Source organism: Drosophila kikkawai, chromosome 3R (genome assembly GCF_030179895.1).
Source record: "Drosophila kikkawai strain 14028-0561.14 chromosome 3R, DkikHiC1v2, whole genome shotgun sequence".
Taxonomy (NCBI): Eukaryota; Metazoa; Arthropoda; class Insecta; order Diptera; family Drosophilidae; genus Drosophila; species Drosophila kikkawai.
In genome coordinates this window covers 32,604,523-32,617,500 of record NC_091731.1, presented here as the reverse complement: position 1 = coordinate 32,617,500, position 12,978 = coordinate 32,604,523, and the positions used below count along the sequence as shown (strand labels likewise).

General features: G+C 41.3%; 5 protein-coding genes across 5 annotated transcripts in view; 3 read left to right on the top strand and 2 right to left on the bottom strand.

Moving 5' to 3' along the window:
- Positions 1 to 953, bottom strand: part of Vps16A (vacuolar protein sorting 16) — a 3,238-nt gene extending 2,285 nt beyond the window's left edge. The window contains exons 1-4 of the mRNA XM_017178864.3: positions 794 to 953; positions 527 to 716; positions 199 to 469; positions 1 to 143 (exon numbers count right to left, since the gene is read on the bottom strand). The exon at positions 1 to 143 is cut by the window's left edge and continues 546 nt beyond it. Of these exons, the coding sequence (XP_017034353.1) occupies positions 1 to 143; positions 199 to 469; positions 527 to 716; positions 794 to 849 (660 nt within the window). The 5' untranslated portion in view covers positions 850 to 953. The remainder of the gene's footprint in view (positions 144 to 198; positions 470 to 526; positions 717 to 793) is intronic.
- A 52-nt stretch (positions 954 to 1,005) lies between these two features.
- Positions 1,006 to 2,898, top strand: TrpRS (Tryptophanyl-tRNA synthetase). Its single transcript, XM_017178879.3, has 4 exons — positions 1,006 to 1,307; positions 1,407 to 1,818; positions 1,879 to 2,458; positions 2,528 to 2,898. Exons 1-4 carry the CDS (start codon positions 1,100 to 1,102, stop codon positions 2,630 to 2,632), a joined length of 1,305 nt encoding a protein of 434 aa, XP_017034368.1. The 5' UTR covers positions 1,006 to 1,099; the 3' UTR covers positions 2,633 to 2,898.
- Positions 2,899 to 4,287: 1,389 nt separating this feature from the next.
- sage (salivary gland-expressed bHLH) lies at positions 4,288 to 6,185 on the top strand. The gene is made up of 2 exons (XM_017178287.3): positions 4,288 to 5,440; positions 5,503 to 6,185. The coding sequence occupies exons 1-2, from the start codon at positions 4,752 to 4,754 to the stop codon at positions 5,645 to 5,647; spliced, it is 834 nt and encodes a 277-aa protein (XP_017033776.1). The 5' UTR covers positions 4,288 to 4,751; the 3' UTR covers positions 5,648 to 6,185.
- A 3,109-nt stretch (positions 6,186 to 9,294) lies between these two features.
- ATP6AP2 (ATPase H(+)-transporting accessory protein 2) lies at positions 9,295 to 11,099 on the bottom strand. Its single transcript, XM_017178957.3, has 3 exons — positions 10,942 to 11,099; positions 10,354 to 10,706; positions 9,295 to 10,287 (listed from the first exon to the last, which is right to left on the bottom strand). Exons 1-3 carry the CDS (start codon positions 10,982 to 10,984, stop codon positions 9,718 to 9,720), a joined length of 966 nt encoding a protein of 321 aa, XP_017034446.1. The 5' UTR covers positions 10,985 to 11,099; the 3' UTR covers positions 9,295 to 9,717.
- A 506-nt stretch (positions 11,100 to 11,605) lies between these two features.
- LOC108083099 (uncharacterized) lies at positions 11,606 to 12,962 on the top strand. The gene is made up of 6 exons (XM_070286626.1): positions 11,606 to 11,760; positions 11,814 to 11,921; positions 11,995 to 12,082; positions 12,292 to 12,363; positions 12,424 to 12,591; positions 12,644 to 12,962. The coding sequence occupies exons 1-6, from the start codon at positions 11,729 to 11,731 to the stop codon at positions 12,866 to 12,868; spliced, it is 693 nt and encodes a 230-aa protein (XP_070142727.1). The 5' UTR covers positions 11,606 to 11,728; the 3' UTR covers positions 12,869 to 12,962.
- The last annotated feature ends 16 nt before the right edge of the window (positions 12,963 to 12,978 follow it).

The following is a 12,978-nucleotide window of genomic DNA, read 5'->3' as shown; positions in this document are numbered from 1 at the left end:
TGGCTTCTCAAACAGATTGGCGGTGATGGTGCCCACTGTTTCACCGGGAAACAGCTTAATTACTTCTTTGTCCCTGCCCAGCAGACAATAACTGTTGCGGCCCTCTGTTATGATATCCCAGCAGGAGCAGTTCATACTGGAGTCTGTCGGGAATTTAAATTAGATTGAGATTCGTGCTTTTCATAGTTAACAACTTACTGGGAATATCCGGCAGCTTCCGCTCAGCCTTGGTGCTGTTTTGCTTAAGAAAGATGCGACCGGATGTGGTCATGACTGCCACTCCTGTGCCAGCTGTGGACTGGAACACCTTGGCCTCCACAATCTTGGTTACGCTGGCCTCGTCGCCAATACTGTAGGTCTCCTTTTCGTGGCCAAACATGTCGTAAACAAAGACAGTGGCGTTCTCCTGGACGCAGATCAGCTCCTCTGTGTCCGACCAGCCCATGGCAATCAGTTTGCCGTGGTTCCACTATTACAGATTTGATGTTATATCCGAGACTTTACTTCTGGAGGCTTAAAAACTCACCAATATGTGACCCGTCTCCCGGCCGGTGGTGTCAAAGATGCGGATCATTGGTCTTGCGCTTCCCTTCACCGGCACCAGCTTGGTGGGATCACGGGTGGTGGCGATGGGACCACCATAGGGGGCTGCCTCCACCAGCATGTACTCCAAGTCCAGATCAATGGGCCAATCGGGCGTAGCTAGTTCCACTTTTCTGCAAACGGAAAAGTGGGTTGGTGGGCGTTTCCCTAACTGTGCTTTATCCCTCCAAAGGCTGGGTAATTCTCTCACCTATAGTAGTCCGGCCGCACCTTGAACCACTCGCCCGTGTTGTACATGATAGGCATGGTGTCTTAGTTTATAATTGCCCAGGATAGACGGAAAAATAACAATCAAACTTTGTGCATTTTTTTCACCCACAATTCGAGCTGCAATGCAACAGCTGATTTTTAGAGTTGTCGCTTTTTAAAAACATTAGTCCCCCACCGATTGCGGTTGTTATCGATAAGTATATCGGAGTGGAGCATTTCACATGTGAAGGCAAAAATTTAGCCAGTATTAAATTATTTGTTAAACAATTGAATTAAGACTAAACCAATGGCGGACACTAAGGAGACGGTGGTGGAGGGCGTGGAGGCGCTCACGCTGAATGGAAAACCTGACGCGGAACCGGTGGAAACTGGCACAGACGCCCAGGCGCAGGAGGCAGCGGGTGATGGAGCCGCTGCCGCAGCCGAAGATGTTGTGGATCCGTGGAATGTGGCCAGCAGCAACGACGCGGGCGTCGACTACGATAAGCTGATAAGTAAGTGGACGGAACAGGGCACAGGAACAGAGTTTCCTTATGAGGCACCACACTGATTCCTCTGACCTAATCTTTATCTCCAATTTTGACACGTTGCAGAACGCTTTGGCTCAAGCAAAATCGATGATGAGCTTATCGCACGCTTTGAGAAAATCACGGGGAAGCCCGCTCACCACCTGATCAGGCGCGGCATGTTCTTCTCGCACCGCGATCTGCACACCATCCTCACCCTGCGGGAACAGGGCAAACCCTTCTATCTGTACACGGGTCGCGGTCCCAGTTCTGGTTCCCTGCACGTGGGCCATTTGGTGCCCTTCATAATGACCAAGTGGCTGCAGGAGACGTTCGATGTGCCGTTGGTCGTCCAACTGACTGACGATGAGAAGACTTTGTGGAAGGACCTGAAGGTGGAGGACGCCATTAAGCTGGCGCGCGAGAATGCCAAGGATATTGTGGCCATGGGCTTTGACGTCAACAAGACGTTCATATTCAATAACCTGGAATTTATGGGGTAGGGTTTTCCCACATGGTATTGATATTCAATTTATAAAATATACAATTTATATTTCAGAAAATGTCCCGCCATGTACCAGAACATTATACGCATCCAAAAGTGCGTTACCTTTAACCAGGTGAAGGGAATTTTCGGTTTCGGCGACTCGGATATTATTGGCAAGATCGGCTTTCCAGCCGCCCAAGCAGCTCCTGCCATCTCCAGCACCTTTCCCTTCCTGTTCGGAAACAAGAAGGTGCACTGCCTCATCCCGTGCGCCATTGACCAGGATCCGTACTTCCGCATGACACGCGACGTTGCCCCGCGCCTTGGATTCCCCAAGTGTGCGCTTATCCACTCGACCTTCTTCCCGGCGCTGCAGGGTGCCAAAACGAAGATGTCGGCTAGTGACCAGAACTCGGCTGTTTATCTCACTGACACGCCCAAGCAGATCAAGAACAAGATCAATAAGTACGCCTTCTCCGGTGGTCGCGCCACCGTGGAGGAGCACCGCAAGCTGGGCGGTGTGCCGGAGGTTGATGTATCCTATCAGTTGCTGAAATTCTTCCTGGAGGATGATGCTAAGCTGGAGGAGGTGCGTGTGGCCTACAGCAAGGGTGAGCTGCTTACGGGCGAGATCAAGAAGCTGGCCGTGGAGGTAAGTTTGGCAATACGGGTAGTTTTTGGGATATCCTGAATTAAATCTAAATCCCCTTCCTTTTGGCAGACTCTCACACCCATTGTGGAGCAGCACCAGGCAGCCCGCAAGCTGATAACGGACGAAGTACTGGACAAGTACTTTGAGCTGCGACCCCTGAACTTTGGCAGTTAAAACTCTAATGGAGTTGAAGTGACCGCCGGCATTTTCTTGACAACGATTAACTTTACTCTGTCGCTTAAATCGAACTAAGTGCGATTAGTTCAGCAGGGACTCCTATGTACATAGCTCTAATGAATTGATCTATGCCGTGGCTCTGAGCCCGGATGGCACCCACTTAATGCATCGTTGTACTCGCTATTTATTTTAATATTTTACACAAACGGTGTTTATTTTTTATAAAGCTGAAACAATAAATATGCCTTCGATTCGCAATCGCAGCCACAGTGACCCACATTCCAGGAGTTGTAAAAAGCGCTACAAACTTTTCTCAGGCTGCCACTCGACACCTCCGCCCAAGGAGAGTCGCTGAGCGAAACAAGTCTATTGGGGTTTTCTCTCTGTTTCTCTACGCGGAACTTGGCACATATTAGTTTCCGATTCTCGGATTCTGGTAAACCAGCTAACAAAATAGATTTCGGCCTCGCAAAAATGTAAGTAATTTGCCATTTCCAATGGTGTGTTTGCTGGTAATCCGACGCCTTGCCTATGAATTGGGTTTCCCGATGGATTCACTTTAGTTGGCGGAATTGTAGAGCGAGACGTGATCCCAAATATGAGTCAAAACTCTTTTGTAGATCATTTAAAAAGGAAATATTTATAATTGAAATCGGTAGGGATTAAAAACAACATTTGTCTTTTGTTATAAATAATAATTTTATTTTAGCTTGTAATAAATATTAAGAAATAACTGAGTATTCTTGATCTAAATAAAAAATGTTTATTTGTATAAAAATTTACTCTCAATTTTTAGAATACTTTTATAAAGATTTTTAAATTGAAATATTTAAATTAAACTATTCATTAATTATTTAAAATCTCAAAACTTATTTTGAAATTTGTATATACTGATTTTGAATGTGAACTTAATATACTTAACATTTTATTGTAAAATTGTTTTTTTTTTTAATGAGGTAAAGAAAATGTATACCTATTTTATTAATTTTTTTTTTTAATTTTTAAATTATTAAAAATTAAGTAAAAACGAGCAGAAGGACACGGCTAGATAGACTCTGATCAAGAATACATGTGATTCCTTCACTAAATTAAATCATATTTAACTTCTAGAAGACTGGAAATGTTAAATCTATATTTTATATTTATATTTATATGACATTTTTTGGTAAAAATCGTAGTTCAAGATATTATAACCCAATCAAAAAACCATTACGTTTTAATGGAAAAATTTTTCAATGGTAGATAAATTACCCTTTTGATGCTGATCAAGAATATATATGATTTATGGGGTCGAAAATGACTTCTTTAATGAGTTGCAAACTGTTGACTGCAATTAAAATATCCTGCAAGGGTTCAAGATGCCTAATTTCAAAATTTTAATAATTAATTTGCTTAATTTAATGGTAATTTTCAAAAAGAATTAATTTCAAAATAGATTTTGGGCAAACCTTTAGGCGCTGCCTGACTGCAGTCAGAGCCAGGCTATACTCTATTTTCTCACCTCCATATCCATATATTCATAACTGGGGATATGGATATGTATTTTTTTTAATTAAGTCAAAACACTTGTGTTTACATGCGACGAAAATACACGCTGCTTATGTGCTCTTGGCCCCGCGAGTGTGGGTGCTCTGTATATAGAGCGGTGGAAGAAAAACTCAAAACTGAAGTTGTGGCGACGATCGGCAAACGTCGATCGCTGATCCCAGAGAGGAGACGCAACTCCAGCCTGCCACACGCGCCTCGATCGCCATTCGTTGTCGGATCGGATCGTATCGATGGCACAATAGCGGAGAAATTGAGCCGCTTTGTTTGCGCACCTGACAAAAGGGTCCTTAGAGCCACAGAGACCTCCTATAGATCACCTGTTGACACACGTACACAGAGGCGGCCGGCCCTTCTAGACTCTGCAGAGATGAGGCCCTCATCGTCCCCGGCTGAGTGGTAGTAGTCACGTCTCGGATCGATGGTGAGCCATTCATCACGATTGGCGGCCTCTAATGCACTAAAAATAAAAATAAGAATTGAGTGCGAGTCCGAGTCCAAGTCCGGCCGCAGTCCAGGTAAACCCCAAGCCAGCAGCACTTTCGTCACAGAGCGCAAATCGGCTTAGGCGATGACGGATCAACTGCTGAGCTCCGCGGCCACCGCTCCCGCTCCGGGGGATGCGCCCGCCGTGCTAGTGCCGTTGCCAGCCTCTACAGGTGGACCCTATCTCAGCGGTGGCTCCGAGGGTGAGGCAGAGTCATCGGAGCAGCCGGTGCTGCTCGAGCTGGGCGCTCCGCAAGCAGCAGTCAGTCTCAACTACACCCTGACCTCCGATGGAAGCGGTATGCTGGCCTATGCGCCTGCCCATCCGCACAATTATTCGCCGTCGGTGATGGTCGGTGGCTACGATAAGGAGCCACCACACAACATGGGTCTGCTCCCACCCACCTATAGTGTGATTCCCCAGCCCGTGTCGATGTGGCACGCCGCCGGGCCTGTGCCTTCTGCCTCTCCCGTGGGCCTGGTGGAGTGCAGCAAGCCCAGTGAACTGGTGCCGCCCCCCATGTACATGAGTTACGGTGGAGGAGGCGGAGGTGGAAGTAGTCTGGCTAGTAGCTCGGAGGTGGAAATATCAAAGGAGCACAATCCGGCCTGGCGGGAGAAAGCCTTGCAGATGGAGAAGGACTACAGACGCACCGCGTGCGATCGGGAGAGGACCAGGATGCGGGATATGAATCGAGCATTCGATTTGCTGCGCTCCAAGCTGCCCATTTCTAAACCAAATGGAAAGAAGTACTCAAAAATCGAGAGCCTAAGGTGCGTGTGTGAAAGTTAAAGTTTTTTCGAGCGCCAGGAATTAAGTTATTTTATTATTTTAGAATCGCCATCAACTATATTAATCATCTGCAGGCCATGCTGAGGGAGAGTTCCGTGGGCCAGAATGGCAATGGCGCCGGCTGCTGTGCCTGGAGCGGAGGAAGCAGCTCACCATATGACCACGGCAATGATCATTGGGGGGCGTAGCTTAAAAATAATATTACAGATATGTTATGATATGATATATTAGATTGAATTTCCGTTCCAATTCAGGATAGAATGTTACCCAGTGATAGCGTCACCAACTAAACAAAAGTTAATTTATTAACGAATTCCAGTTTTTGGTTATGAAAAAGTTATTAACATCTAGAAATTATTATTAGATTTCATTGAATATTTTATTTAAAAAGAAGTTAAACAAGCAATTTCGAGCTTACACTTGGAAAATAACCTTAAATTTGCAGTAGAATGTGCCAAAAATTGCAGTTGTTCAAAAACTTTGTTGATTAAATTCCATTTATTTTTGAAATTATTCACAAATCTGTGACTCTCAGACTAAGGATTAGAATTAAGAATATAAATAGTTCCTCAAAATTAAAACCAAATTGAATATCTGTTAAAATAAAAGGGTTTTTATAAATGTGTATGGAAATAAGATTCGCATTTGGTAGTACTGTAAGTCAAAGCAAAAAAAAATACTACATCAATATAAATATTTACTTATTACTTTGTTAATTAGTTAAGATAAAAATAAATTTAAAATAAAAAGAAAATCAGTAGTTGTTGTTCCAAACCTAAACTCTGTAGCTTTTAATGCTGCATTACTCGTACATTGCAGGAAAAGCCAAAATAAAACAAGAAAGAAAGCTAACTTTGGCCAGCCAAAGTTTGTATACCCTGGCAGGTAACAATTAAAATATATCATAACTAAGCCAAAAATGCATTAATTTCGATTCGGAAAGCAGTTTTGTGTTAGTTTTTATTAATTTAAAAAAACTGCATACCCAATTAAAAATTTTAAGATATCAAAATTTTTGGCCATTTTTGCTAATTTTAATGATGATAATGACCCCTTATCAAATTTCGCAAAAATGACAAAAAAATCGATTTCTTCCGGATATGTCTAGAAAGATTCGCGTGTTAATGCTGATCAAGAATATATGTGGTTTATGGGGTCGGAAATGATTCCTTGACTTAGAAAAATATTATTTTGTATTATAAAATCTCATTTTTTATATTAAAAAACTTCTTGATTTTTTTAAAATTAAAAATATCATAACTCGGCCAAAAGAGCGTTAATTTTAAATCGGAAAACTTTTCTGTGCAAGATTTTCTACAGTTAATAAATCTGCATACTTCATTTAAAAATTATGAAAATTCAATTTTTTATCAAAATCAAAAATTTTAATGATGTAACCCCTTATGAAATTTTGCAAAAATGGCCAAAAAATCGATTTCTTCCGGACATGTCTAGAAAGATTCGCATGTTAATGCTGATTAAAAATATATATGGTTTATGGGGTCGGAAACGTTTCTTTCACTGCGTTGCAAACTTCTGACTGAAATTATAATACCCTGCAAGGGTATAAAAAGGGTGCTGTTTATTTTGATAATTTTTGTGAACAAAACTAATGTTCAAAAATTCATAACTCAGCCAAAACTGCTTACTCAGTTTTTCTTAAAAACTTATCTATAATTTAATTTAATTTTACATAGCTTTATTTCTTATATTTACAGCACTCCAATAGCGAAAACGAGAGCGTGCTCAGGGATCTGGGAAGCACAAGTTCATCAAGTTCATTGTAATTGTTGATTGATGATCACCTCATCGGCAGAGGTGAAGCTGGAGGAGCGAGCAGCTGAGATGACAGATCTCAACCCGATGGCAGTGGAGGACGGTGATCGGATCTTGGCTCCGGGCTAGTTAAAACCCTGCAGTAGGCGTAAATAATTAAAATATTTATAAACGGTGAAATCAATGTGCAATTTTTTTGTGAAGGCGGCATTTATTTGGGATCGTTTGGGGAAAAATCTAATTATTTTGAAAGCAAAATCTAAATTTTTAAATTTGTTTTCTGAATTTTAAACATTTTTTTCGGATGTTTTACAATTCTTCTTAATTTTTTAAAAAATTGTTCAAAATTTTTAAAATTTTTCTGAATTTAAAATTTTTTTTTCTGAATTTTTAACATTTTTTAGATTTTGTATATTTATTTAAGAATTTTTTTAGAATTAAACAATTTTTTTTCAAATATTTTAACTGCCAAATTTGAATTTGAATTTAACTGCCAAATTTGAATTTGAATTTAACTGCCAAATTTGAATTTAAATTTAACGACGATCAGTTTCAGTGTGCCCAGGTGCAGTTGTAAAATAAAACCTAAATTTGGATTCAAAAGGTTTGAGTCTCCGCTAACTTGCGCCGGCTCCTAAATGGTTTGGAACTTGGACATTTTATAACAGTTTAAACCCGTTTTCAGTTGCTTGCTGCTGGTTTCTGTTCGCCTGTTACCCCAGTTTGGAAAGCGGCCAAATCGAATGAAAAAATTTGCTCACTTGCATCAGTGATGCTCATCTCCATCAGTGATGCTCATCTAGCTATATTGCAATATTGGGAGGCTATAAAATCGGGCTTAATGGCAGTGATGCTCATCTGGCTATATCGCAATATTGGGAGGCTATAAAATCAGACTTTGCATCAGTGATGCTCATGTAGCTATTTTGCAATATTGGGAGGCAATATATCAGGCTTAATGGCAGTGATGCTCATCTAGCTATATTTCTTTATTGGGACAAAATAGATAGATTAGCATCACTGATGCAAAGTCAGTTTCAGTGTGCCCAGGCGCATTTAAGCAACATTTTAGCCAAAAAATTTACAATATGGTCACATCTGGTTTGAGTCTTCGCTTACTCCAAGATCAATGGTTCGAAACTTGGACTTTTTATAACAGTTTATACCAGTTTTCAGTTGCTTGCTGCTGGTTTCTGTTCGCCTGTTACCCCAATTTGGGAAACGGGCAATTTGCATGGAAATGTTCGGAAATTCGGATGGGCTGCTGTAGGGATGTTGTTGTAAAAAGGTTGTTGTTGCCATAAGCTGTTGTTGTCGGCAACAAATAGGTATAAATGCATAAAATGAAATATAACAGTTTATACCAATTCTTATTTTTGCCCAAATGTTTTTATAACAGTTTATACCAGTTTTCAGTTGCTTGCTGCTGGTTTCTGTTCGCCTGTTACCCCAGTTTGGAAAGCGGCCAAATCGAATGAAAAAATTTGCTCACTTGCATCAGTGATGCTTATCTCCATCAGTGATGCTTACTTCCATCAGTGATGCTCGCTTCCATCAGTGATGCTCACTTCCATCAGTGATGCTCACTTCCATCAGTGATGCTCACTTCCATCAGTGATGCTCACTTCCATCAGTGATGCTCACTTCCATCAGTGATGCTCACTTCCATCAGTGATGCTCACTTCCATCAGTGATGCTCACTTCCATCAGTGATGCTCACTTCCATCAGTGATGCTCAAAAAAAAAATTCAAAATCAACAATTTTAATGATGTAACCCCTTATAAAATTTTGCAAAAATGACAAAAAAATCGATTTCTTCCTGGCATATCTAGAAAGATTCCCCTGTTGATGCTGATCAAGAATATATATACTTTATAGGGTCGGAAACGTATCCTTCACTGTGTTGCAAACTTCTGACTGAAATTATAATACCCTGCAAGGGTATAATTACAAGATCTTTTTATCTTTTCCCTCTTTATTTTTTTGAGAGCCCAAGAGGAAGAAATTTTAACGCCTTTTTCAGAGTTTTCCCCAAAAATCCAATAAAAAAACAGAAACTTAACTTGTCTTTTTAGGCTATATATATTTAACGTTACTTTTTTTTAACACTTCACATTTTTGATAATTTACATATGATGAATAGCTTGACATAGAAGTGACTGATCGATCCGGCGAGTATATTGTGCATATTCTCATAGGTATCTATGTATATATGAACCTAAAAAGTACAACAAAAACAGAGGAAAATGTAACAAATTACTATGGAATTATATTGCTCAGCCGCAACTGCTTCGAAAACTGATAAGTTTGTTAATACTTATTTATAGATAATAAAACCAACTACAGCGACACACACACACAATTTCTTCGCTTTTTTTGTTTGATTGAAGTAGAAGTTGGCAGATCAACTTATTAACTCAATGAAAAAGAGGACGAAATAACAAAAGGGGTAACGGAAGCTCCTAGCACGCTCTACTCCGCTTAGTTGTCCTTCTTGATGCGGGTGGAGGTCATGCGGTAGATGATGGAGTCCCTGCCGGGGTCCATGGCAGCAATGGCGTAGCAGATGGCCAGGAGTGACAGACCAAAGACGACCATGAACCAGAGGATGATGTTGAAGATCACCGGGTAGTCGCTGTTGTAGTAGGTGGCCAGGTTGAAGGGATTGGAGGCGTCGGCAGCCAGAGCATCACGCTTGGCACGAGACACTGCGGCCACATCCTTCTCCGTGGACTGGACAAACAGAACCGAGTCGCTGGACTTCTGGGAGGCAGCCAGCAGGCGGCTAATGGCAGCCGACAGTAGCTTGTTGGCCTCATCCACGGCAACTGACTTCTCGCCATGAGCCTTGGCCACTCCATCGACGGAGACGCGCATCAGCAGGACATTTGCGGGCTTGGCCATCTCGGCCAGATGATCGGCGGCACCGTTGATGAAGCCAATCTCCTGCAGGAACTGCTTATCGGCGGAGTGCAGAGAGGGATTCAAGTTCTTGGTGGGCTTGGCAGCTGGAGCCTCGAAGTCCCCAAAGCAGGATTTCCAGGCTTGAACCTAGTGGAATACATTTTTTTTTTAGTGATTAGGTAAACTACACGACTAGAAATTAGACCAACTTACGCCATTGTCGAACTGCTCGAAGTTGATGTCGCAGACAGGCTCGTTGGCGGCCTCAAGCTCGGCAGCCAGGGCATTGAGCGAGGAGTCAGTGTGGGCTCCAGTCAGCTCATAGGACTTGACGTCGCCGGCGGTGGTCACGTGGCTGATGCCCGAAACGTGCACCAGAATGACGCCCTTGGCCAAGTTGAAGGGATCGTTGATCGTCATGCCGTTCCAGTTGGAGTCGCCGACGACGGCATTGCCCATGGCAGCGTACAGCACATCGCCCACGTAGTGGCTGTCCAGTGCATCCTTGCCCTTGAAGCTGATCGCCTTGGGGCGGTTCAGCACCGTGAATTCTCCAGCGGCATGGACTGTGGAAAAGGAGAAGAAAATCTCATGAATTTCAATTGCCGCCAGATGTACTCCTTATTCCGTTGCTTCTGATTCTGCGCGTGCATAAGGAACACTCATCAGTCTCGAGACTTTCAGGTGTCTCGGTCACCACCCCCAGTCGGAGAATCGATGAACACAGAATTTCCGCAGATTTCTTATCTGCTGCAGATTGCAGGTACGATTAACACACTCCTTTCTGGTAGCTCTACTTACTGGCTGCAATAAACAGCGAGAAAATCACGCAATTCCGCAACATTTTCAGTTTTCCGCTGGACTTTTAATCATATGACAAACGACTGCAAAGAAAAACCTTTTCTCCTCCCCGAGACTTCTCCCTGGCTATCATGTGATGAACAGGGTTGCAGCGGCCAGTTATCGAGTGCCGCTGAGCAGGGCTGCCAACTAGTTGAAAATATCGGTAACAGAATTTATTAAAATTTAAATTAATAAATAATACAATTTTTTAAGTTTTAAAATATTTGTGTACATTTGTTTACATTAACCAAATAGCAAAAAAGTAGGAATTTACAAATGGTACAGAAAAACAAATAGCATTTTTCGTGGCATTTTTTTTTAACTTTTCCGTTAATTTTAAATTATTTAAAAAATATAATTATATAAATTATTTACTTAATAATAATAACTATAAATATATTCTATATTCCTTTGTTTCATTTAATTCACATATCAAAACGACAACATGCATTTAAATATTGTAATTATATCAAAAGCAGAATCTCTTTAAGTCTCTGAAAATTAGTTCTACATTTTTTATTCAAAAAGATTTACGGAATTATTTATCTAAATAAATAATATTCACGTTTTTTAAACAAGTAAATTGTTTGTTAAACAAATGAAATTTTACACGTTAAAAATTACGAATTTTACACCGATAGTTTTATTCCAGCGATAAATCGATAGACACTCCGTTTTACGTGAAAAATACATACACAGCTGTACATTCAAGTCGCTCGCATAAACTACATCAACATGTCATAAAATGCCACGAAAAAGATCAGAGGACTTTTACAAGTAAAAAGTATTTAAATATAAAGTGAATGCGCCCCTTACAGGATTCATTGCAGATTACACGGCTTCACGGCCAACTACAAGCAAAAGAAGTACACGGCAACCTGCCACTTCTGCGGCAAGGTGCTCCAGAACACCGCGCTGACCCGTCTATCGCTGCACAGGTAAGATTCATTGTTCCACGAAATGTAGACACAAAGTATACATACATACCACTAATTAATGTATTAATTGTAGGCAAATATGTACTCAACAGAGTCCTGTTGCTAGAGATTCCCGCACTAAAAAGGTGGAAAAGGATCTAGAGAGCCGTCACTGTATCAAGGTAAGAATCTGAGTCTTGGGAAGCCGTATAAAAGACCACCCACGGTTTGTTTATTTCATTATCGATTCAACAATTATACGTTTTTATATTACATTTTTAATTTACACCCAAGGTAAAGGTCAATGTAAAAATTACCCAATACAATTCCTTCCATAGTCCTTAAAAAGGTTTAAAACTCCCCTAAATATACATGTTTTCCGTTGATTAAGGAATATTTTCAGGAATTTTCTGGCGAAGATGATGAGGACTGCCTCACTGAGGGAAAGGAGATTATAGTCAAGGTATGCTGCCATGAACTCTGATCTCCGAAAAATGGATTCAACCTTTTCCTGCCTTTTCAGATACAACAAATTATCGATTCAGCCGACGATGAGAATGCAGACAAAACCCGAACACCTGTCCTAGTAAGATCTGAAACTCGTAAAAGTGCAAACCCGGATCATGAGCCGGAACAGCATTTGGAATTCGAGATTTCCGGCGCTGATTTCGGAGACGACGAATTCAAAGAAGTAAGAGCTCAGCATTTCCCGCATCTTTAAACTATTTCATTACATATTCCAGGAACACCTAGGGGAGTCGCCCAACGGTTCGACAACGATCTTAGAAGCTAGGCCCAGGAGCAACCTGCATGCCCTCAAGGCGGAGAAGATGCGTGCTGAGATCAAGCAATACCATAGCAAGACCCATTTCTTCAGGACGGAAACAGAAAACCTGAAGGTCGAGCGCACCCTGACCTTGCTGAAAATTCAGAAGCTGCGATTGGAAATCGACGCCTTGCGTGATTAAGCTGAGCTCTAAGTTTTAGTATAAACATATGTATATATTGATTCTTGTTTAAAAGTTGCAATAAAAATATATATTTGTTTTAAAAAACTTTTAATTCGTGTAGTTAAGAA

Excerpts from the sequence above, each read along its gene's own strand:
- TrpRS (XM_017178879.3), top strand. The coding sequence starts at position 1,100 with ATGGCGGACACTAAGGAGACGGTGGTGGAGGGCGTGGAGGCGCTCACG. Across the intron at positions 1,308-1,406 it reads CGACTACGATAAGCTGATAA|AACGCTTTGGCTCAAGCAAA; the intron begins GTAAGTGGACGG and ends GACACGTTGCAG. Across the intron at positions 2,459-2,527 it reads TCAAGAAGCTGGCCGTGGAG|ACTCTCACACCCATTGTGGA; the intron begins GTAAGTTTGGCA and ends TCCTTTTGGCAG.
- sage (XM_017178287.3), top strand. The coding sequence starts at position 4,752 with ATGACGGATCAACTGCTGAGCTCCGCGGCCACCGCTCCCGCTCCGGGG. Across the intron at positions 5,441-5,502 it reads TCAAAAATCGAGAGCCTAAG|AATCGCCATCAACTATATTA; the intron begins GTGCGTGTGTGA and ends TTATTATTTTAG.
- ATP6AP2 (XM_017178957.3), bottom strand. The coding sequence starts at position 10,984 with ATGTTGCGGAATTGCGTGATTTTCTCGCTGTTTATTGCAGCCA. Across the intron at positions 10,707-10,941 it reads CTCGCTGTTTATTGCAGCCA|TCCATGCCGCTGGAGAATTC; the intron begins GTAAGTAGAGCT and ends CCTTTTCCACAG. Across the intron at positions 10,288-10,353 it reads TCGAGCAGTTCGACAATGGC|GTTCAAGCCTGGAAATCCTG; the intron begins GTAAGTTGGTCT and ends GTATTCCACTAG.
- LOC108083099 (XM_070286626.1), top strand. The coding sequence starts at position 11,729 with ATGCCACGAAAAAGATCAGAGGACTTTTACAA. Across the intron at positions 12,083-12,291 it reads AGAGCCGTCACTGTATCAAG|GAATATTTTCAGGAATTTTC; the intron begins GTAAGAATCTGA and ends CCGTTGATTAAG. Across the intron at positions 12,592-12,643 it reads GAGACGACGAATTCAAAGAA|GAACACCTAGGGGAGTCGCC; the intron begins GTAAGAGCTCAG and ends TACATATTCCAG.